Source organism: Mauremys mutica, chromosome 7, assembly GCF_020497125.1.
Source record: "Mauremys mutica isolate MM-2020 ecotype Southern chromosome 7, ASM2049712v1, whole genome shotgun sequence".
In the NCBI taxonomy this organism is placed as follows: domain Eukaryota; kingdom Metazoa; phylum Chordata; order Testudines; family Geoemydidae; genus Mauremys; species Mauremys mutica.
This window is the reverse complement of record NC_059078.1, coordinates 16341063-16367348: the sequence shown is the minus strand read 5'-3', so window position 1 is coordinate 16367348 and position 26286 is coordinate 16341063. Positions and strand designations below refer to the sequence as shown.

Here is a 26286-nt window from a genome sequence, read left to right as displayed (position 1 = left end):
CTCTTTTGCTAATGATGTATTTTATTCCCATGGAGGAAGTTAGAGAGGCAAGGACTTAAACAGCTTCAGAGCTGGTCAGCAGCACTCATGGAATATTTTGGGCATGCTTATTAAATCATCAGCCCCATAGAAAGCCATCATCCAAAGGAGTGACGAGGGTTAAGTATTACCGGCACTCTGTAATACAAGGAAGGCTGACAGATAAAGGAGGAGCAAAAGAGAGGAGCTAAAAGGGATGGAAATACCAGTGTTGCCTACATGCTGCTTTTCTCCTGTGTTTGTGAACAATTTTCCATGTATCCCCACTGTAAAGACGAGTGTAAAGAGACACTGAAAGTGTAGCGGGCAGGGGATGAGGAAGACACTTCCTGTTTCCTGCTGGACTACAACAGTCAGTCTCAACAGAAAAATGTCTTTTCCTCAAAATTTTCTATGGGAAAATAAAATTTTGCCAATAAGCCTAATTTTTCCCTTAGGTAAACAAATGATAGCACCCTAGCTGCCCACCCGGAAAACTTGTCTATTTCACTTTCTGCCTGCTGAAAAATTGGGGTTTTATTTCCCCCAAACAGATTTTTTTTTAAGTTTCTGTCCCTCAGAAAGTTCAAAGTTTTTATTTTTCATCCCAAATAAGGATGAAAACATTTCCAAAACCTCAACATTTTCCATGGCTGAAAATTCCCATTTCCAGCAAGCTGTACTGCAATTCTTCCTTTGTATCAAAACCTTTTCTCCCCAGCTCAACTTCTCAACCTAATCTGGAGTACACTACCCTTCCTCCTTCTCCACTTCAGCTTCCGCAACCCTTAATCCCCTTCCTGCCGTCAGCTAGCTCCAAAAATCGCTCCATCCTTATTGCCCCGTCTGGTTATCTGCCCCCTTTTTCCACTCAAACAGCACCCATTTTTGTACCCCATCACTTGTGCCAGTTGCTATCCACCACACTCCTCATATTTGCTTATTCTCTCCTCACATCACACAAAGGGCCAGCTTCCTCCAAGACAGTACCGACTTCCTCCAGAAACTCCATATCAGCAGCAGCCTCACCCAGAACAACATCCTTGTCACCATGGATGTAACCTCCCTATACACCAACATCCCTCACCATGGTGGCACTGTTGCCTGCCTCAAACACCTACAAAATAATGTCGAATGCTTGGAAATCCACCCTGAACATATCACTAAACTCATCCATTTCATCCTCACCCATAGCAACTTCATATTTAACAACACATTATCCAAACCTTGGCAACATCCATGGGTGCTAGGATAGCTTCCCTATATGGTATCCTCTCTGTAGGCCACCTCAAGGAAGAATTACTGGAAAAATGCACTGTGAAACCAATGATATACCTGACATACATCAATGGTATTTTCATCATTTGGACAGATGATCTAAATTCCCCTACTGATATCCACCACAATTTCAACAACCTCCACCCATCCATCAAATTCTCTCTAGAACACTCCCACCCCAACGTCAACTCCCTTGACACCACAACGAGCTTAAACAATGGAGCCCTCCAACAATTATATACAAGAAACCCACGGATCACCATCCTTGCCTCCAGAGATCTAACAACCACCCCACGCATACCAAGAAATCTGTTATCTACAGCCAAGCACTCTGATTTGGTGAGAATAGTTACTAGATTTTCTCTCATCAGTTCTTCGTGTATCTATTTAATAACCAAAAATTGCCCCGAGCTCTGCTAATGTGAACACATAATTATATGATGTAACCTTTTCAATTATGTCCTTATATGGCTTCCACTACTGAGATATGAGGTTCTGATTCAGGAAAGCACTGAAGCAGGTGCTAAAGTCCCATTGACATCAGTGTTTTCAAAAATAGGGCTTCAGTGTGCCACAAATATTAATGTATTTATCTTCATGATAGTCATGTAAGGTAGGGAGATTCCATCACCTCCCCCCACTTATTTTTTAAACACACACGAGGAAATCTGACACTTGGGGGCCATATTTTTAAATGTATTTAGGTTCTGTTGTGCTTGGTGTTGCAATGCCCAACTGATTTAGGAGCCTCCATTTTCAAAAGGGATTTAGGCATTTAGGAGCCTGTCCTGAAGAGGACTGTCAATGGGATTTAGTCTTATAAGTAGGGCTGTCACGAAGTTAAAAAAATTAATCATGTGGTTAATCGCATTGTTAAACAATAAAAGAATACAATTTATTCAAATATTTTTGGAAGTTTTCTACATTTTAAAATATACAGATTTCAATTGTAATGCAGAATACTAAGTGTACAGTGCTCACTTTACATTTATTTTTATTACAAATATTTGCACTTAAAAACAAAGGAAATAGTATTTTTCAGGTCACCTAATACAAGTCCTGTAGTGCAATCTCTTTATCATGATAGTTGAACTTACAAATGTAGAATTATGTACAAAAAATAACTGCATTCAAAAATAAACCAATGTAAAACTTTAGAGCCCACAAGTCCACTCAGTCCTATTTCTTGTTTGGCCAATTGCTCAGACAGACAAGTTTGTTTACATTTGCAGGAGATAATGCTGCCTGCTTCTTGTTCACAGTGTCACTTGAAAGTGAGAACAGGCATTTGCATGGCACTGTTGCAGCTGGTGTCACAAAATATTTACATGCCAGATGCGCTTAAGATTCATATGTCTCTTCATCCTTCATCCACCATTCCAGAGGACATGCATCCATACTGATGACAGGTTCTCTCGATGATAATCCAGAGCAGTGCAGACTGACGCATGTTCATTTTCATCATCTGAATCAGATGCCACCAGGAGAAGGTTGATTTTCTTTTTGGTGATTCACGTTCTGTAGGTTTTCACATCAGAGTGTTGCTCTTTTAAGACTTCTAAAAGCATGCTCCACACCTCGTCCCTCTCAGATTTTGGAAGGCACTTCAGATTCTTAAACCTTGGGTTGAGTGCTGTAGCTTTCTTTAGAAATCTCACATTGGTACCTTCTTTATGTTTTGTTCTTAAAATGAACAGCATGTGCTGAGTTATCATCCGAAACTGCTATAACAGGAAATATATGGCAGAATGCAGGTACAAAAGCACCAAAGACATACAATCCTCCCCCAAGGAGTTCAGTCATAAATTTAATTAAAACTTTTTTTTTTATGAGCATCTTCTAGAATGGTGGCCGAAGCATGAAGAGGTGTATGAACGTTTAGCATATCTGGCATGTAAATACCTTGTAATACCAGCTACAAAATGTATCATGCAAATGCCTTTTCTCACTTCCTGGTGACATTGTAAACAAGAAGTGGGCAGCATTATTGCCCATAAATGTAAACAAACTTGTTGTTTTAGCGATTGGCTGAATGAGAAGTAGGACTGAGTGGACTGGTAGATTTTTTTTTTGTTACATAACTGCATTCAAAAACAAAACTATGCAAAACTTTAGAGCCTATATTTGTAAGTTGCATTTTCATGACAAAGAGATTGCACTATAGTACTCTTATGAGGTGAACTGAAAAACACTATTTCTTTTGTTTATAATTTTACAGTGCAATTATTTGTAAAAAATAATATAAAGTGAGCAATGTATGCTTTGTGTTCTGTGTTGTAACTGAAATCAATATATTTGAAAATGTAAAAAAAAATCCAAAAATATTTAATAAAATTTCAATTGGTATTCTATTGTTTAACAGTGTGATTAAAACTACGATTAATCATGATTAATTTTTTTAATGGCAATTAATTTTGAGTTAAACATGAGTTAACTGCGATTAATCGACAGCCCTACTTACAAGTGTCTAAATCTCTTTTGAAAATGACAAATACTTTTTAAAATCTGCGCCTGAGAGTTTAAGGGACAAATCTGTAAAGGTACGCACTTAAAGATGCAGATAGATATCTAGTGGAATTTACAAAGCACCTGAAGAAGTCAATGGGAGGCACCTATCCTGTCTTGCCCAAAGTCAAACAAGTCTGCGGCAGAGCCAGGAATTAAAACCATGTTTCCTGAGTTCTAGCCCAATACCTTAACCACAAGATCATCCATCCATCTAAATGGATAACCACATAACATTTCCATTTAAATTATGCAAGAAGCCACAGCATGGTGGGCAAAAGCATTAGCAAGCCCAGAAAAGGAGATCATTAGTTTTATTAGTAGCAGGCAGTACTTCAGTTTTGTACACTCTTTTGTCTTTTCCTGCCTCAGAAGTAACTACTACTACTGAATTGCTGATAGAATCCAAAACAACCTGGAGGATAAAGTGTGCTATATCTTCTACTAGATCAGTAGCAGCTTAAAGGAAACCCCATTTAAACTTTTAATAGTTCTATCAACAAGATGTAAAATGAGTCTACATAAATATGTTATATTATCAGCCAAGGACAAATAAAATACATTTCCACTAGATTCCAAAGTAAATAGGCTGATTAGCATTTCACATGAAAGTGACAAGATTTCAGCTGGGAATGCTGAATAATCTAGAAATGTTACTGCCATTGTTCTTTTACATGCTAGCAAAAAAGATCTTGGTGAAGATTTCTCCATGGCTTTAGCACTGTTAGAGAACACAGAATATGGATATTGCTTGTGCTGGCGGGAAAAAAGGTTAAATGTGAACGTTGAACTGCATCAATGTGACATTGATGTTGGTGCAACACTAGGAAGCATAGGTTTCAGTAACACTGATTTTAAAATGAGAACACCAAAAACATCTAAATGATAGAACTAAGACTCCACATTTAACATACTATCATAAAACATTTAAAAGGACACCACTGAAAATGATAATTGAAGTAAACACCAAAAAGGAAAATCTGCATTGAAAAATATTTTATGTACAATAAGATGCACTATAAGATAAAATAAGATATACTATGTTATGTAGAAGCAGCAAAGAATCCTGTGGCACCTTATAGACTAACAGAAGTTTTGCAGCATGAGCTTTCGTGGGTGAATACCCACTTCTTCGGATGCAATTCACCCACGAAAGCTCATGCTGCAAAACTTCTGTTAGTCTATAAGGTGCCACAGGATTCTTTGCTGCTTCTACAGAACCAGACTAACACGGCTACCCCTCTGATACTTGATACTATGTTATGTATTTCTTTTTACTGCATTTTTCCCATGAGATAAAATAGATGCACTAAAAATGAATATAAGTCTATACCATGAGAAAACAAAATCATTTATCATGGTCAAAAAAGCCGGTGCATAAATTATGCTTCTTACTAGACAAATGTAGCATTTGCAGCAGCTGAGTAGCTCCTGCATCACTCGGCTGTTTTTCAATACATAAATATTGTTCTTTCATCTTGTCGTGATTTATCAGAATGGAGACTCAATGGATGCCAAACCCCAGGGCTATATTATCTACCCACTAATAAGTGTGTATAATGCAGGTAACAAGTGACGAAGGGGCAAAGTCGAGCCCAACTTTGTCCCTTCTTCCTCCCAAGATGGGGGACACCCCTTTATGTGAACACTTCACAATCCAGAGTCAATGTGAGCTCAGGTGATCTGCCCAGTCAGGTGAGAGATCTGAGCTGGTACAGCCTCTCTGGGCATTACTGGGGGCAAGAGGTTAGAAGTATCACTGGAAAATCCACTGAATGTTGATACTGATGAGAACATCATTAATGTGATTCCCATACTTCTTACCTGCATGAGCCAACACTGCTAGGCCATCAGCACCATCCCCACTCACAAATCAAACTATCTGCCAGGGAGGAGGCAGGGCTGGGGAACAGTGTTTTGGGGCCAGAACTCCACCAAGATGCACTGAGATGTGTAAGTATAGGACTGGGACTTCTCATGAATTCATAAGATCTGCTTGTGTAGGAGATCAGGACCCCCGACTCTCTTCGAGGCTAATCATCTCGGAGGCAGTAATTCTTCTTCCCTATGCTTTTACACCAAAGGGGATGCTATTGACCCAAAAACTTTCAGGAGTAGTTCCTTTACTGTCAAGAAGGTGAATAGAAGTAGATTATACCAGAGATGCAAGCCTAGTATTGCAGAAGAGAAAAAAGCTGGCATGCTTGCATACATCTAGAATGTAATAAATAAAAATCAAAGGCTGCCCAGATATTTAATAAAATATGCAACATGGGGAATTTCTAGGTTCTTTGAAGATAGCCTATGTTTAAAAACGTGTCTACTATACCAGCTGTATAGTATGATCAACAGGCTCCCTCACACAACTAGATGGGTTTATTTGGGTTTTTGTTGCTGCTGCTATTGAATTTTTTTCTTTTTTCTGGTTAATATTGGAAGAGGACTAAGGACGATTGCAAAATAAATAAAATGTTATCAGGTCAGATAGATCATGTTAGCTCAGCTTCTCCCAGAAAGACAAGTTCTGATCAGTAACATTTGCAAAGTGATTCTTTTCCATTTAGGCCTTTGTAAACTGTAACACAGAGCATGAAACGCTATTGTTTCTCATGAAAAGACTGGGATGGGTCAAAATACCTTCCATAGACCTTAATGTACAGAAATTCCATTCACATATATTAACAAAGTGATTAACAGAGTACTGGCTCAGTCATGCAGAAATTTCCTTTCCTGCAAACTGCTAACTACAAGAGGACAAATCTTGGTTCCATCTATGTCAGTGGAGCTAGGATTCCGCTCCAGGACTTCAGTGGGACCACAAGACCAAAACAGTATCCTCCAACCTCAGTTTAATGTGATTTCAATAACACATTAATGCATTGTTTAATATCACATTGTCCAACAGAGAAAGCATAATAAAAACAGCAATACTTTCCCAAAAATTTAAAATGGCTAGTTCCCAGAAATAAAGCTAAGTAAGGTGTTATCCTAGATTAGCTGGTCTTTAAACAAAAACAAAAAAAACCCACTACCTACACACTTTGATCTTTTCATTCATTCATAGGAACAGCAATTTATTGTACTGTATTTATCTGTGATCCACATTGCTTTCCAATTATCCTGTGCATTGAACATAAAATGTTATTACCATTGCTTCCAAAATCCCGCGTTACTCAGTAAACCAGTGAATTTTGGTTCAGCACTTCATGCCTTCCCGAGACCTCTTTCATACCACGCTAAATTACCTCAATGTTCATTCCTTTCACAAATCTGCTTTTTGGGTAAGGAACTTTTAATTTTCTGTCTCCTGTCCTCGTCACCTTCCTGTTTCTTTATTCTCCAAGTTTAAACCATTGCTAGGTTTTCTTAACCTGGAGCTTTATCAGAGAGAGAGTGAGTTTATCTTTATTATAAAATACTCCAATACAATTGTGCATGTGTACTGCAGTCCATTAATAGAAAGTTCCCTTATTACACTACAAAAGACAAAAACCATTCTCAAACTAAACTTTACTCAGATTCTGGTAGTTCTGGTTGAACCTACAAAAGAATGTCACATATCTAAAAGCTTTTGCATATTACAGCTTAAATTGCAAAGGTACGAGGAACACCTTCCTTCCTCTCCACTTGACACCAAATATTGATGACTGAGTACAACTCCAGATAAACAGTGATGTCACCCTCTCCTGTTATCTAACAATAGCTTGTGCTAATGCAATTACTGACAGAGCACAAAAATCTGCTTCCATTAATAAACACAGATGTTAGAATATGGGGGAGAGAAGGTAGGTGAAGTAGTATCTTCTACTGGACCAACTTTGGTTAGAGGAAAAGACAAGCCTTCAAACTTCAGAGAGTTCCTTCCCTAGGTCTGGAGAAAGTAAGCAGAGTATCTGAGCTAATCACAAAGAGGGACAAATTGTTAAACAGAAGTGGTAGGAGACCACTTAAAATGAAGTGTGGTTATAGCTGTGTTGATCCCAGGGTATGAGAGAGACAAGATACGTGAGGTAATATCTTTTATTGAAACCACTTTTGTTGGTAGAAGGAAGATTTTGAGCTTCACAGAAATCTTCCTTATGTTTCGAATTGTACTGGAAGACCTGATGAAGAGCTCTGTGAAGTTTGAAAGCTTCTTTCCATCAACAGAAGGTGCCCAATAAAAATATATTATCTCACCTACCTTACATCTCTAAAATGGACAATTAAGGGTTGTCAGGCAGTAGGGTGAGTTGCAGACAGTTAGAAAGACTTAGAAGAATGTGTGATTTCTTGATGGATGGTTTGGTGGTTCTTGTTTTTTTCCAGGCATGTCCCATAGCTGATAAAAAAGCCTAAAGTACTGATTTAAAATTATTTATTATAATATGCTTCTCGTTAGGGTTTTACAGAAAGTTTGATCAAATGATTCCAATCATTTCTTGTAATCATTAGATCACAGGCATTTTCAGGAACATAAGTCCAGTGATTGCCTTCAAGAAAACAAACACGGTGCTGTAAAAGTGCTTCAATCTTTAGGGAGCCAGCACTCCCCTTCCAACTCCAGCCCATCCACAGAAGAGAGCTTTTCAGAGGATTTAGCTGCATTCTCACAACTCTGCAGCTGCTGCCAGGAAATGTTCTATCAGGTTCAAAATGATATATAATTAAAGTAATTTTAAAAACACAGTTCTGTTATTGTAGTGACAATATATGTGGTACATACATGCAAACCTTGGATTATTTGCTTTATTTGAATGAGTGAGATACTATTTAGTCTATTAAGCATGAGTATGAGATTGAAATGCCCCGTTTATATAGAAATATTCTACTGTCATAACTATAAGGAGGGGAAATTTGAGAAGTGTTACTCAAATATAACTTGGGGAAAGAAAAGGACTCTGATTTTACTAGAAGTTTGATATTTTAGTTGGAAACAGTGTCTGTTTATTAAAGCAAGGAACTGGGATTCAGGATTTCCAGGTTCTTTTCCTCACTCTGTCAAAGACTGTCATTTGAGAAGTCACTTATGATCGTAAATGTCTTTGTCTGCCCATCGACAAGTGTATATAAATCTTACGTACTGCACGATGGTGCTGTGAGGCTAAATTAAACAAACATTTGTACAGTGCTTAAAAGATTCTGAAAATAGAAGGCACTAATATAATGAATACTTGAAAACAGTTATCCTGAGCTAATCTATTATTCCATCCTGAAAGACGGACAGACAGTACAGCTCTACAGTCGCAATCCACCGCCTTTCTCATATAACCCCAGCCTGTGCAGTGAGCACCAGAGGATCTGTGCAGTGTGGGAGGCAGTCAGGATGCCTTTTGCAGGGAGGGTGAATCCAGAAATGTGGAAACTGGAAACAGGGAATTGAATATTTAGAAAAAAATATTAGAAATATTGAATATAGAAATTAGGGCCTGTTAGGAGACATGTAAAGTACAGCTGTGATGTCTGTCCCTAAAGACGTCCATCCATATATTTCTTATACCCAGCAATTAACCTTGTGGTACCAATTAAGCTTTTAAAAATCAAAGTTGAAATAATCTTTGAAATTTTAAGTATTCATTAATAACCTGAAATTGTCCTTTTGATATTCCATAATTAGAGTGTTCTCCTAATTTAGTAATCCCACAGACTTCAGAGTGATTCAAATCTTCATCTCCTATCACAATGACATAACCAAACTGCCTTGAAGCACTCATAATAAAAGTCACTTTGTGGCGAATTATTAACTCAAAGGATCAGGTGAAGTCTTTATATTTTGAAGTAATCTCTAGTCACTGTTGCAATTCCTATGATGATGGCTGAATTGGCAACCAGTCTTGGTGCAACACAGAATTTAAGGTAATTTGCCACAAATTGGAGGTAGAAGATGAATTGGTTAGCATCTATCAACCAGATTCCCTTTTGCATTAAAATGGACTCACTGTGAGGTGGTTTGAGGGGATGTCCACGAGCCAGTTATGGCTCCCAATTTTCAAACTCTGCCAGCCCTGACTAAGTATAGCAGTGGGGCTGCTCTGAAGTTGAGACCACTGACTGTGGTCCCTAATTAATACAAACCATCTGGAGAATTGACAGTGAACTGGAGCTCTCCTCTGCATGCTCCCCACCCACTTCATCCCTGTATGTCTCCTATGCCAGATAAGGAGAGGCCACCTGGCACAGGCCCTGGCTCTGGCTCTGCCAGATTTACACCAGCTGAGAAATCCCAACTGCCAGGAAAATTCTCAACTGGCCAATTGCAGCCAAATCACATCCTTTTATCGCATCTCAGGCAGCACAAAGTGAAAGGAGCTGGGACTGCGAATCTGGGTCTCTATATGGATGAATTTGCGAGGTACACAGCTTGCTCTGCTTCTGAAAACACATTTAGGCAAAGATACACACACACACACACACACACACACCCTTATTTATTGATGCACTTATTTATACATTGGGTATCTGATTTTTAACGGTGTATGAAGAATTAATCTGAATGAACAGTACGATTTTTATGTTATTTTAATTAATGTAGTGTAAGAGTTTTAGTCATAGACAATGACCCCATTATGCTAGGTGCTGTACAAACACAGAACAAAGAGTCTCTGCCCCAGAGAGTTTACAATCTAAATATCTATAAGTGTGCGTAGACCTATTGTTTGTGTAATGAATCTGTTGAGTCTCTCGCTGCTATTTGGGGTGGAGGGGACGCAAATACCTGGGCTGAGCATGTAGTTGCACTATTTCACATGAGCTAAGTATGCAGTTGGGGAATAAGGCCAAATCACAAGAAGTAAATCAACAGTTCAGTATACATACATAATGTAAACCATCCCAATGAGTATTCCTTGCCTTAGTTCAGTAGCTCTCAACCTTTCCAGACTACTGGACCCCTTTCAGGAGCCTGATTTGTCTTGAGTACCCCCAAGTTACACTTCACTTAAAAACTACTTGCTTACAAAATCAGACAAAAATTCAAAAAAATGTGTCACAGCACACTATTACTGAAAAATGCTTATACTTCCTCATTTTTACCATATGATTATAAAATAAATCAATTGGAATATAAATATCAGTGTATGGTATACGGAGCAGTATAAACAAGTAATTGTATGAAATTTTAATTTGTACTGACTTTGCTTGTACTTCTGGGTAGACTATTGTAAAACTAGGCAAACATCTAGATGAGTCGATGTACCCTCTGGAAGACATCTTTGTACCCCCATGGGTACACGTACCTCTGGTTGAGAACCACTGTCTTAAATGATCATATAGATGACTCACTAGAAATTGGGAAAACTATAGCTAGCATTCCATTTAGGCAACCACCTCTCTCCCCTTGAAACATCTGTCCTATATAACACTTGGGTTGGAAAAGGACAGGTAACCCTGAAATGTTCCACTTTTCCCAGGAACCAACGATTTTTTTACAAAGGGGCCAAGGAAAAATCTTGACCTAAATCCTCATCCTCATTTTGGTGGTGTTTTTATTCCTGATAGCATTAGTTTTTCTACGGGTTTCCCACCTGTAGCTTCAGCTTGCTAGCCTTTTCAGATCAGTACTTCTCTGCACAATGTCAACCCACTCATACAAGATACTAGGGGCAACCCAATAGTGTCCCTTCCGCTGTTTCGTTCTTACCAGAATAGGATTTCTCATCTTGCTATTATCATGGCATCACATATTCTATCTGTGCTTGAGTACGTTTTTGAAGATATTATGCATGATCTATTCTTTTCAGGCCATGGATATTTGATCATATTCTAATACACTTACTGTTCTAAGTGCATATCCTTATGATGGCCCTTTGATACCAAGATGCATTTCTCACTATCTACTGTTCTTTCTGTACTTCTTTATTACAGTGACTTGTTTATTCATGAGGTACGGCTTCACTGCTGTTCACCTGAGTGCTTTCTAAATCGTTCAAACTAACAGATACAAGAAAAAAACCTCACCAACTCAATAAAAATACTTCCCTTTATCACCTCTTCAGATGGCTCATAATGCTGATATCACAGTGCATAGCCAAACATGGCTGGTTAAACATGTATGTTTTACACAATATGATGAAGGCAAACCACCAGAGGGAGTAAATTCCATACACACAGGCCCACAGCTAAGTTACGAAGTTTGGCCCATTCTGCGTACCTACCGAGGAGTAAGGGACTGTTTTGTATCCATAAGGATGGATTTTAAGCAACAGGCTGCAGCTTCTGCCCTTAACACAGGGGAGGGCTACCGCCAGCCCCATCACACATACTCCCACATACCAGGCATTTTAATTGGTTCAAGTATAGGGGTCATAGTACTCACACCAAGTGACTCTCCTAAGCTTACCCCTCCCTCAACTGGTCAATGAGTAGAGACAGATTCTAGAAGGGGAAGTGTCACCCCAGCATCCCTCCACGTGTGCTCTCCTTCCCCTTTCTACCATTGCTGGTACCATCAAGGTTTCCACCCATTGAGGCGGGTCAAAGGCATCCATTTCATTGCATGTGATTACTGTGATCAATATCTGTCGCCAGTAAACTATACCTGAAAATTTGGTTCTCATCGCTGTGAAATATTTAGGAAATGGGATCACCTAGGATTTTCTTTTCATTCTAAACTTTTAAAAGAAGCCAGAGAAATGGTTGAAAGGTGTTAAATACACGGAATACCACCTAAGCTGTTTCAGGTATCAGTGCAACACGTATCAATTCAATGCAATCTTAAGAAAAAGATGCCGCACAGTATTTGAGGTAGCACTGAAGATGATGAGTTCCAAGACAAGACAAGCTGCCTATATTAAAGAAAGTTTATGCACGATACCTGCCAGATTCTTAATGTTGTAGGAGTAACCTACATTACTATGCATTTCACATTGGTTTTAATAGGGTACCCATGCAGTTATCATGCTTTCTTTTTAGGTTTGTTTGTTTTTACACTCATATGTTTCATTTCATGTTGATTACATGAACAACTTTCCACTAAGTTATTTCTGTAGTGCATCTAAAGCACGAAATTATTACAGAACTATAGCTTGTCCTTCATGTGGAAAACACATGCTCAGTATTATGTTGCAAGAGTGTTTGTGATTCATTTCCATTTCAAATTATAATGAATACTGCATATTGTCACTTCCTGTGGTATTAAATCCAAAATAGTTTTAATACCACATAAATATGCATTCAAATGAACAGAGGAATTTATGCAAATTCCATCTTCTTCAGCAATATCCACCTAATGAAACAATTCCAGATTCCCTCTTTCCAAGGCCCCAAAGTGCAGCAGCATCACCCCTGCAATTTTTATATGGATTATGCTGACAAACGAAATGCAGTGACTTACTCAATGACAGTTTGGGGAGTGAGCAAACAGGCTAACACCCTCCGACTCGTGGATAATACAGGCAATCTGCAAACGCATGACATATGCTTCTGAACCAGTTTTATAATAATGGAGAATACAAACCTCAAATGGTTGTTTGAGAGCACCATACCCCACTATAATCTCTGCGTTTCAGAATGCTTTCTCCTTAATGATATGGAGAGAGAATTATGCTTTCAAGTCCTGCAGTGTTTACTCCAGTGCAAGTCAATGGACGTTTTACTTGCTTACAGATGGTAGGCTCAGACACTGCTCTCATAAAAATAATGAAATGTTCATAATGAAACATTCACTTCTATTTCACATGTTAACCCTTGCCAGGACATATCACCATATGTCTATAGAAGTGAATTTTATTTAAGGGCACTGAAAGTGAATAGCAGCTTCTGAGTACCCTACCCCTAACTGGCACATGAGGGATCCTCAAATATTTCAGCCTAGGAAAACCAAAAACAATTACTTCCAAGAAGTTAACTTGTGGTGGATTAATTTTCCTATGCCCACAGATGCCTCCCAGGCCTATCTGGGGAAATCTAAGCCAGTGTGACATTTTATTTCCCTGATTGCTTAGAACATCGGTATTACCCAATAGACATGTTGAAGTATTTCTTCCTTGAAGTATTTCTTAGGAAGGCTGGACTTGGGGGAAATGTGATTTCATCAGCCACTGAAGTCATAGGCAATCCTAGCATCAAAATATCATCACATGCCCTGGGCCCCAAATACTCCTATGCCATGAAGTATTTTTTATTGAATAAACGTGTTTGACCTCTCTCCCCAGGCCAGCAAGTTTCCTCCCTTCAAATAGAAGAGAATGGATTTCCTCAGTGAATTTGCCAAAATAAATGACGAAGAAGAAAATTGATACAATATCTCATAACTGCTTGAAAGGTGGACAGGTATAGTATGACATGAGTCAATGTCTAATAATTTTCTGCCTTCAAAGAACTTCTAGCTGTATAGAGATAAAAGCTCAGTATTTCAAAATCTGTCTTGTACCATGTCATCATAATATAGTATTTTCCACTAGAATACCAGAAGCAATTCAGTATTTTATATTTTCTCCAAGAGTGCATGAAAACCATTCAAGTTTCAAACCCTTGAATACTTTGTTTCTGGAACCCCATGAGCAGTTTAAGAATGAGAGTATAAGGGAGCCATTACTGAGGAATTATGAAGAAGTCAAACAATTTTAGAGTCAAATTTCTGTTCAGAGAAGAATAGTACAATGTGTAATACATAAATATCTATCCAATCCACACAATTTTTTTTGACTACCTGCTTCTCTGGAAATCTGCATGAAGGACTCCACTCCTTTTTCTCCATAATTTCCTTCAGATGCCAACGTTGACACGTAATTCCACCCCAAAGCTTTTACAATGTCAACCATTGCCTGTGCTTGGAAGGAATCTGGAGGGACCACTCGTGAGAAGAAATCATAGCGCCTGTCATCACTTAACTCTGGTGCAGTTGAGGCATAACTGATCTGGGGAATCTGTAGGGAAAAAAACAGTTGGTAAATAATATGTTCATAAATTCACCAAACTTCTGGCATTAGCTTTAGCTGAACCTCTGTTAGTCCACCATATATCCATCTGTTATTTTCTTTCTCCTTCAATACTTCAGTGCAAGTCAAATAATCCATCTCTTAAATTACTTTTCTTGTAATTTGGTCACTCCTGAAGTAATCAGTGAATTAAAATATTTTCAGTTCTTTCTGAAAATTCTCTTGCCCTTTTAAGGGAATGATACTCAAAAATGTCAATTGTGCTATTGAATGACTCGTTTGCATGCAGAATTACTGTTGTTGCATAGCGAGTGTAGCATATACAAATGGACAGTTGTTCATCTAACTGGTCATTTACACCTACAGATACTAATTTGTAAATGAAGCCATATTAGTATGCACAAATTGTTCATGCAATTGCACAGTTTTGCACCCTACATTTTCAAAACCAGGCCCTAAATATCCCAGTCTCGTATTGACAGTTTTGTTCTCTCCTATGGTGGAGGTTTAAAGGGTGACACTTTAAAAAAAAAAAAAAAAAAGCCATGATCTCCAGCTTCCAAGTTAAAACAAATAGCTCATTCGTAAGAAAACCTTAGTAGAACCATTTAAAAATAATTATTCTTCCAAACTCCCCTCTGAGTTCTTGTATCTTTTTGAGATTAAGCTATTTCAAAGCAAACTATTTATATCTTCCCTTGAGGATACCATGGCCAAACATAGCAGTGAACAGAAACCATCTGTGTACATGTCCATTTTACTAGTAATCAGATTGTATTAGTATCTAGTCATTTGGGATCCTGAAGTTCAGCTCAGAAGCTGAGAGAGGACGACTCACCACATGCCCAAGAATGATAATACATTTAAGATAGTTTCAGCCTGTGGAAACATCAATATTCCATGCTACAGTACCGGTATATTCTGTATGCTCAGAGTCATCTTCTATCTTAACAAAAGCATCCCTATCAATGTATATTGCTCTTTTCTCCCTCTCCAAGGAGGGAACAATACTATACACCCCAGGGCTCAATCCTGGAAAAGTCTCTGTTCCTTCAACTCCCACTGAGATCAATGGAAGCTGAGAATTACTCAACTTCTCCAAGAATCTTGCAGGATAAGGGCCTAAATATGCCTTTAGATAATTATGGAAAGACAGCAGCACAACAATAAAGTAGCCCAGCAGATATATACATTTACTGAAACTACATAAAGTGTTAACAATCCCAGCCATTGCTGAAACATATAATGCTTCAAATACCTCTCTAATGTAGCCCATTATGAGGTCCATCACTTAATGAACAGCCATTTAGTTCCATTCCACAAAAATTTGGCCCTGATCCTACTTATGCTCCTCATGCAGAACCATCACAGAAGTCAGTAAGAACTCTGTGTGCAGAGAGCTTGCTGAATCTTACTCTTCGTTGCTATAAATTATTAACCTAAAAAAATACTTAAACTTTCCACTGGGGTAATAGAAATTGCGGTTAGAGAAAGGAATTCTTCATTGTAGTATTCTGCCTTTCATTTCTGTTATATTGAGTTTTTGGTCACACACTTTAAAAGACTAGTTTCAAAAATCTGAGGCTGAGTATGTTGAGAGCTAGGATGCTGCAGATAGTGGTCACCCATAAAGACTTGCCAGGGTTTCCTTAGATCGATAGATCTATTGCATCAGTTTCAGCAGTATTCCTTATACTGACTATAGGAGATACCTACAGGCAGATTCTCTGCTGACATAAATTGTCATAGCTTCATTTATGACAAATTTACACCACTGGAAGATCTGTACCCTAATGATTATTCCAGGTACCTGCTTTGATAGTATTGTTAAACTTACAACTATTGGCAATGTTTTAAAGGTGACCAGAGTGCTCTTTTTGGTTTATTAAGAGGGATTTTCTTTTCCCAATCTGTAAAATGCTGCAAACAGAGTTTATTTGGTTGGGTATCAGCTAATAGGATGGTATCAGGAGAACACAGTTAACCATGGATAATGGTATGGCATTGCATACACACTACTAATTAGATTAAAGTCTGGTCCAATATGCAATATTGTGTACTGAACAACTGTGCAATGGGCTGAGTGCCATTAACGTACAATACATAGAAGTTAAAAAGTGTATCTTTCATAATCATATATGTGTGAACAAAAGGAATCCTAATGTATGTATCAAATTGACTGTAAATGTTTATTAACTAAAATCAAAGGATACACTTTTCACTCCTATATGGAGCAAAACTTCACTGAATTTTGCCCAATGCTTTCATTATTTAAAAAAAATGTTTTGCTTTCAAAATCTTTTTTCTCACTTATGAAATGTTAATCAGACCTGTCTGTTTCAATCTGCTTGGAGCAGTTACAACATTAAAACCAACCCTGTTGTTCATAGTTTCCTTCAAAATGTCTAAGGATGTTGTACAAAGACATGAACTTTAGAAAAAATTTCTTAACGTAGCAGGAGAAAAAGCCAGGTCTAATATGCACTGCAAACCTTGCAATTCAACTTTGTACAATATGTCAGAGCTTCTATTCCATTACTGGTACCCCGGAAGGATATCTGCTATTCCCATGCCCCCTTCCCTGCACACAGTCAGCATCCCAGATATACAAAGTGAACATCTGTTCAAGTCAAGTGAAACCTATAGGATATTTTACTTCTTTTTCTGCTGAATTTTTTAAAAATTCAGGCCTATCTTATTAAGATATCAAATAATTAAAAAGGTGACAGCTGTAGGCCAGACAGAACTGGACTCTTGAGAACTACAAATTATCCCTGGAATAACAGGAGATGCTTAACTGTTGAAATAACTGTTGATAGGTTTATGGACAATATTCTGGCTTCAGCTAAGTGGACACATCCCTCATTAACTGAAACAGGAACCCACTGTCGTAGTGTTATTGTGCTGTTTTGAGGGAAGATGATATTAAGATGGAAAAATAGAGAGCCTTATGTAAGAAATAATGAAAATAGAACATTTAAGTTTCTATTTTCCTCTTTGAGATGTCTCCATTGAGTTTAAACAAACTTTTTGGGCTCACAAGATTAAGCACATACACCTCTACCTCGATATAACGCTGTCCTTGGGAGCCAAAAAAATCTTACTGCGCTATAGGTGAAACCACGTTATATTGAACTTGCTTTGATCCACCGGAGTGCACAGCCCCGCCTCCCCCCCGGAGCACTGCTTTACCGCGTTCTATCTGAATCTGTGTTATATCGGGTCACATTATATCGAGGTAGTGGTGTATTTCATTTTGTTTTGAAGTTTTAATGACAATTCATAATACATTTTTTCCTCATTGGAGATGCCCCCAGAAGGTAGCATTTAGAGTCAAATTAGGATGAGTCTAAGCTTCTACTCCGAGACCAATTCAGATGTAGGTTTCACATCTGGATTCAATTAACCTGTCCACATCAGATTGCAGATAAAAATGGCAGTGCTTTAATGAAATCAGCCATTCTCTACCATCTTGAACTAAAATATTGTGAGATTTCAACCATGCCTAAACCAGAACAAGAAAAGTTGTATATTCTGGTTTTGGAACCAGTATAGAATAGAATAGTATAGTGTGTGTGTGTATATATATACACACACACACACACAGACAGACATAGAGGGCAGAATTCTGGTCCCACAGAAGTCAATGGGAATGTTCTCATTGACATCAATAGGGCCTTAATTTTAGCCATGAATCCTGAAAATCAGATCTACCTGCTCATTGAAAATCAAGGGGATTCAGATCAAACATTCCAATAATGGCCATTTTACTTCCTATAAAAGGAGATTCACAGCAGTCAAAGTTTGGTAAATGTGAATTTACTGTTCAGAAAAGATGCTAACTTGCCAGTCCTACCATCCAAAGTCTCCTATTTATCCCCATATACAATACAGAATAACTCAGACAGTGGCAGTGTAAATAACACTGCAGCATTACTGTTAATGAATCTTGATCATTAGGGACAACATTTCAGAATGAGAAAGTTTATTGTGCATGATACAATCAGTCCTTAGCCTATTTTCTGAAACTACCTACAATCGTATCACTAAGTGTTATGTTTTGTGATGTAGACCGACACCATTCACCTATGCCACTAAGAGCCATTAGATGGTAACAACGAATGTGCACTGGATTCTACCTGAAAATCAAAGGGAAGCTTTTGTATATCTTGACCAATCTAGATTCCTAAAAAATTAGCACTACCCTCTCCGCCCATACGTCACTTTTAAAAAACATCTTTTAGAATTAGAGTTTTCTCCCCCTCCTAATGCATATTTGTTGTATGTTTAAGAACACAAAAACGGCCATAATGGGTCAGACCAAAGGTCCATCTAGCCCAGTATCCTGTCTTCTGATAGTGGCCAGTGCCAGGGAATGAACAGAACAGGTAATCATCAAATGATCTATCTCCCCTGGTCCCTATTCCCAGCTTCTGGCAAACAGAGGTTAGGGACATCATCCCTGCCCACCCTGGCTAATAGACATGGATGGACCTGTTTGATCCTGCAGTGTTCCTAGGTTAGAAACATCACACCCTGCTGCACTGGGAATGATTGCGATGTCAACAAATCCAGCATTACAATGACTTCTCTGAAGGATTTAAGAAACAAGAGAACGAAGGTTGAAGGGAAGACAAAATTTGTTTAAGCAAAAATGTATCAGATAACTCTCAAAAAAGGCTCATAAATCTATTTTATAAGCCATGTAATCTATATGTAACACCATCCCAGCATTAGAGCCCAATCTTAAATCTATATGGTATGTGTCAGCTTAGCTAACTTCAAGGATTCTCATGCAGAACTCTTCTAAACAGGGATAAAATGGTGCATATTTATCAAGTAAATAACTACTCTGCATTTTTTCCCTCATCCTAACAATGTATCAAGAACAGCTAGAGTCGCATTTCATTCTAAACCTGCATTTTAATGAAAAAAATGTCAATTCTAATGAAAAAATTCAATTCCCTGGAAAGAAACAGTGAACCAAAACTTATAGTTTTAAACAGCTATTTGGAACCAAAGTGATAGTATTCACCTCATTATGATGGTAACATGTCTTTTTTTTATTGCTTTAAAAAAAACAAAAAAAATAGCATTTTATGCCAAAATGTCAATTCAAAATGACAATTTGGTTCATTTTGATCAAAATTATCACAACTTTTCATTCTGGACTTGAAACTTTTCAGAATGTTTAGTTTCATTACACCCCCCCCCTCCCTTTTTTTTTTTTTGGTTGGTGTTTTGACTTTCCATTGTGATTCAGAACAGAAACTAATTTTCAAATGTCAGTATGTCCCACAGGATGAAAATTCTGTTCTCTTGGTAGCAGACTTGCGTTCTGCAAGCACAAGAACTTCAATTCTTGCTAGTCTTTGCAGAGTCTGGAAAAGCGGGGAGGGAGAGTATTTTTATACCTTCCTCCATATCCCTCAGTGTGCACCCCTGGAAGAGACAGGCACAATCTAACCCAGTGTTTCCCAAAGATAGCGGGCACAAGGGTCTACTGTGATGTATACAATAAGACACGCAGGCCTTTATCAGCATCATATGCGAAAGTGGTAAGGCCGTACAATTGACTTCATTTTTCTGAACTTTTCAAAAGTTTGAGAAATGCTGATCAAGCCCACAGTGAAGTGTCAAATTTTATAAAGTCACTCTGTATTTGAGGTGTTATATACAGTAACTCCTCACTTAACGTTGTAGTTATATTCCTGAAAAATGCAACTTTAAGTGAAACGATGCTAAGTGAATCCAATTTTCACATAAGATTTAATGTAAATGAGGGGGTTAGGTTCCAGGGAATTTTTTTTTTCACCAAACAAAAGACATTATATTATATATATATATAGACACACACACACACAGAGTATATGTTTTAAACAAACAATTTAATACTGGTACACAGCAATGATCATTGTGAAGCTGGGTTGAGGGTTAACTGGTTGTTAATGTACAAGGCAGCAGGCATGGAGGGAGGGGAGAGAGCTTAGCAGACAGAGACACACACCCTGTGTCTGAGAGCTAGAGATGCACATTTCTCCTTTAAGTAGCTGACCCCAGTCTTAAGTACACTGCCTTGTTAATTAAATCAGCTTGCTGAGACCGCAGCTGCTGCCTGAAAGCTCTATCCATCCTCGGGAATGGTGACCTAAGCAGGAAGGGGCATATGAATGTTTAGCATATCTGACATGTAAATACCTTACAATGCTGGCTACAAAAGTGCCATGCGAATGCCTGTTCTCACTTTCTGATGATATTGTGAAGAAGAAGCAGACAGCATTATTTCCCGTAAATGTAAACAAACTTCTCTTAGTGATTGGCTGAACAAGAAGTTGGACTGAGTGGACTTGTAGGCTCTAAAATTGGACATTGTTTTGTTTTTGTGTGCAGTTATGTAAAAAAAAATCTGAATTTTTTAGCTGTACTTTCACAATAAAGAGATTGCACTACAGTACTTGTATGAGGTGAATTGAAAAATACTTTCTTTTGATTATCATTTTTACAGTGAAAATATTTGAAATAAAAATATAAAATGAGCATTGTTTACTTTGTATTCTGTGGTGAACTGAAATCAATATATATGAAAATGTAGAAAAACATCCAAAATATTTAATAAATTTCAATTGGTATTCTATTGTTTAACAGTGCAATTAAAACTGTGATTAATTGCAATTAATTTTTTTAATCACAATTAATTTTTGAGTTAATCACGTGAGTTAACTGTGATTAATCGTCAGCCCTAATTAATGTATTTTTAATGGTTTTTTAGTCTGATAAGGGTTCACTTTTCCTCTTCATTTCATCTCCTCCTCACTTCTGTTATGTATCTCCCAGCTGGAAGCAAAGAAGAGAGCCAGTACCATGAGATAAGGAAGCTTTCAGTGGAGCATCAGTGAGGGCTCACCGAATACAAATTAGGAATTTGTTTTACCGTTCCTGACACTAACCATCCAGATTCTGCATAATCCCTCTGAGCCTACAACTTCATTCACTCACTCTCATTTTTCCTCTCACCCCTTTTGCCTCTCCCATTATGCAAAGAGCTGTGCATATTAATGGTGGCATTAAAAAAAATATTACAGCCATGCTACTTTAAGTGTGACTGAATTATGCCATCCCCTTAGTCACACAGTAAATGTTTAATCAAATGATGGCACCTGACATAGGACAGCTGTCACAAAACTTCAAAAAAGGCATTTTCACCAAGGATCATGTGCAATTCAGATAATGCGTAAGCGTACCTATTGAGCTATTAATGAGCTCCCACTGGGGCATTATTAAATTCACGGTTTGTTGTAATTTCACTTTCAACTTCCTAATAAGTTTTATTGATATGATTTCCTGACAATAAAAAAAAATCTGATAAAGTCTCTTGATCTTATCTTATTTGGAAATGCAGTGTCAGTTTCCTTGCACCACACAACTCTGCCAATAACTGCTTTCCAAAGTGAGACACAGTGCAGAATTTTCACTTGGTTGTAAAACTCTTTGGTGTGGACTGATGCATGACTAACAGCCGTGAATCAGTTTTGCCCCTGGATTTTACTCATGTAGAAATTTCTTGTGTCAGGACTTAATCAGTTAGTACAACTATTCTTTGTTCACAGTTTACTTCTCAAGTTGCATAAGAAATGGTTTCAGCATCCTGAGAATTGTATATAATCATTTCATTCCCATAAATTAAAATTACATGAAGTTTTGTACTAGCTATTTTCTGCGGGCCAAACTCAGAAGGCCTTCCTTGGTTTTTACTGATTCTTAGTCATGAGAAAAACTTTCACCAGTGGGAGTTTTGCCTGAGTAAGGACAGAGTAAAAACAGAATGGACGGACCTGCCAGTTACTGAGTAGCCAGAGTTTCTAAGCTACACAGATACAAGACCAGAAGGGTCCATTGTAGTCATCTAGTGTGACCTTCTGTGTAACACTGGCCATAGAATTTCCCCAAAATAATTTCTAGAGTAGATCGTTTAGAAACACATCCAATCTTGATTTAAAAATTGCCAGTGATGGAGAATCAACCAACACCCTTGGTAAATGCTTCCAGTGTTTAACTACCCTCACTATTAAATATTTACACCTTATTTCTTGTCTGAATTTGCTGCGCTTCAATTTCCAGACATTGGAACATGTTATCGCTTTCTCTGCTAGACTGAAGAGTCCATTATCAAATATTTGTTTCCCCCTATAGGTACTTACAGACTGTACTCGAGTCACTCCTTAGCCTTTTGTTTGATAAGATAAATAGATTAAACTCCTTGAGTCTCTCACTGTAAGGCTTGTTTTCTAATTCTTTAATCATTCTTGTGGCTCTTCTCTGAACCTTCTCCAATTTATCAACATCCTTCTTGAATTGTGGACCCCATATTCTAGCAGTGGTCACATCAGTGCCAAATACAGAGGTAAAATATTCCTACTTGAGAATCCCCTGGTTGTGTGTCCAAGGATCTCATTAGCACCACCCCCAGGATAGAGTCTTCCATTGTATCAGTATGGCCTGCATTCTTTGTTCCTAGATGTGTACATTTAGTCAATCGAACCAGATTGCTCTATATCAGTGACATATCTTCATTATTTACTACTCCTCTAATGTTTGTGTGGTCTGCAAATTTTATCAGTGATGATTTTAGGTTTTCTTCCAGGTCATTGATAAAAATGTTAATTAGTGTAGGGCCAAGAACTGATCCCTGTGGAATCTACTGGAAACACACCGCATGGTAATTTCCCTTTTACAATTATATTTTGAGACCTATCAGTTAGGCAGTTTTTAATCTATTTAACATGCACACTGTTAATTTTATATTGTTCTTGGGTTTTTTTAAATCAAAATGTCATGCAGTATTAAGTCAACTGCCTTATAGAAGTCTAAGTATATTATGTCAACACTATTAACTTTCTCAGTCAAACCTGTTATCTCATAGAAAAAAAAATATCAAGTTAATTTGACAGGATCTGTTTTCCATAAACCCATGTTGATTCACCACTGAAAAAAGTTTAACAGTCTACACACACACAAAATTCACCTGTTTTACATATCCCTAACATACAATTTATGCTGTTTATATATGGAGATCTAGTTGCTATGTCAAAGTTAGACAGAGAAAATCCATTAAACAAAAGCAGGACCTAAGGACCATCATATAATGGCAAGTTTTCAAAAAACAATCTATTTACAGATCACATATTTTCCCCTTATTTTTTCTCACTATGTTTGCCAATTACCAAAGCTATTTGTGTTCAAACATGATCCTGTTTGCTCACATCACAGCCTATTTTATCCTTGCAGTGAATTCATAATGGTGAATTAGAGATTTCACACAATCATCTAGAATCACATACAGAAAATGGATAGATTTCACAAGGTACAGGAATGCAAATATAAACAAGATCAAACTCAATGAGAAGCTAACTTGGGAGGATGGAGGAAGCATTTAATAAACCATAAACTATCTTCAACAGCAACAATATAAATACTAAGAACACAAACCAAGTACATGATCAGTGTGTGTGTGTGTGTGTGTGTGAGTGAGAGAGAGAGAGAGAGAGAATGTTCTATAAAATAGTTCTACAGTATAAATCTCCTCCCCCTGCATGAGCTCACAAATAAACTGCCTATCAGCACATGTAAGCTAAGCTTTCCCCTAGAGACTAAGACTGATATTGAGAGATCAAGTAAACAGTCCATTCCCCCAACTGTGAAAACACCTGAAGTGCTCAGCGCTCACAATTGGAAACAGATTGTCAAAAAGAGCCCGGCTCCCATTTAAGCTTTTTATTGTTCTGTGTTTGTACAGTGCTTCCTAGAACAGAGTGCTCCTGGTATACGAACGGGGCTCCTAGGAACTACTGCAATGTAAGTAATACTAATTTAGGGTTACCAGATAGAAACTGTGAAAAAACGGGACGGGGGTGGGGGACAATAGGCACCTATATAAAAAAGTGTCCCAAAAAATGGGACTGTCCCTTTAAAAACAGGACATCTGGTCACTAATTTATGTACCATTTTATTACAATATGTACAACTCTCGAAAATTCAGATCTACTTATTGAACTCCCCTCCACGCCACCTCAGTATTGCATGTCTATTGGGATCCTGGATTTTAGTTAAACTAGAACATAAATAGGGACTAGCTGTGAAATTAAGATATGGGTCCAGGTTTAGATTCCAATCAATACACACTCATGCTTTCCCCTGCAACTCAAGAACACCCAGATTTCAGTGGAGGAGGAAGGGCTTCATGTTTCTCTACAAATTATTATCTATATGTAATGTTTTACCTTCTGTAGATTTGGGTGCGTAGCTACCCAGCAAAAGTGCTGATCTGTATTTACAAGTGAAGTAGCTGTTAGATTGTCTCACACAAAGGAAAATATGCTATACATACAGTGTATAGCATATAACACTGTACAATACTGTATATTGCTATACAGTGCTAGACAATATACAGTTTGTTGCTTAATTTGGTTTTGTACTTTTCATTCATGCAGCACTCTTTGCTAACTTTGCATGCATCTTCCCATCAGTCTACACTAATTAGGAAAAATTAAATTGAAACAAACTATATGATGGATAGGATAGAAAATAATTTCTGTGTTATTACTTGTTATTTAGATGGTACTATGATTGTGCAGGGCATTTTATACATATACAAGAAGAGAAGGTCCCCGCACTGAGGAACTTCTAGTCTCAGAAGAAACAGGAGTAAGACAGCACAACATGTTGGTGAGGGGATAAAAGGGAGAATGTTGAAGAAGTGAGATGACAATGCATGGGAAGAAGAGGAGAGGGGGATTAGCAGGGACTTCATTACCTGTATCAATAATTTGCCTTTTCTGAATTGTCTTGCTTTGCAATTTTTAGGTCAGCTTAAACACAGCATTGTTAGATGCTGGAGTAGCCATTGGGATTCCACACTGGAGATTAGCTGTGGAAAGCTCGCTATAATAGAGAAGCAACTGTAATAGACAGATACAGTAATAGACCATAATAGAGCTGTTATGAGATAGCGGTGCTCCACTGACCTGACCATCCTGAAATGATCTGACAACTAGTGGTCTTGGTGCATTAGAAACTATTATTCTGGTTAACAAGAGCTTGACAAAATTTACATGCCTTCCAATCATGATAGTACAATTTATGCACTATGTACTAGGAACAAATAATTCACTCTACTTAGGTTTCTCTCTGTCTGTGGCATTAGCCTTGAAGCAGAACTGTTCCACACAAATGTGCCCCAAAGTGCACTTTTCTTTTTTAACCAAAACATCTGCAGAGTCTAAGAAAAGAAACCACCTCCTGGTATATAAATCAAGCTTCATGCTCTAGCATAAACTGGGGCAAGCTCAAATGGAAAAACATCTTGACTAATAGTGGTCCAGCTGGGAAACGTCGTATATGTATAAGTTCTCCTCTGCCTCCCTCTTTCTAGAGAGTGAAAAAGTGTAACAGTGAATTACTGAGGTGACAAATCACAGTAATTAGTACTCTCCATACAGCTCATAAGAGTGCTTTATCTGCTCAAGGAGAACTAGGCAGGAGAGAAATCATAGCTATAATATATAATAAGAATCAGAGTTTTCAGCTATTTCATACTAAAAAGCATGTTCAGAGTGAAGTCCCCTCACAACAC

General features: G+C 37.8%; 1 protein-coding gene across 8 annotated transcripts in view; it reads right to left on the bottom strand.

Annotated features, from left to right (window-relative positions):
• Window positions 1–26286, bottom strand: part of GRM7 (glutamate metabotropic receptor 7) — a 790597-nt gene that overhangs the window by 339670 nt on the left and 424641 nt on the right. For all 8 annotated transcript variants that reach the window (XM_045025646.1, XM_045025647.1, XM_045025648.1 and 5 more), the window contains one exon: window positions 14429–14645. In XM_045025646.1, coding sequence (XP_044881581.1) covers window positions 14429–14645 — 217 coding nt within the window. The remainder of the gene's footprint in view (window positions 1–14428; window positions 14646–26286) is intronic.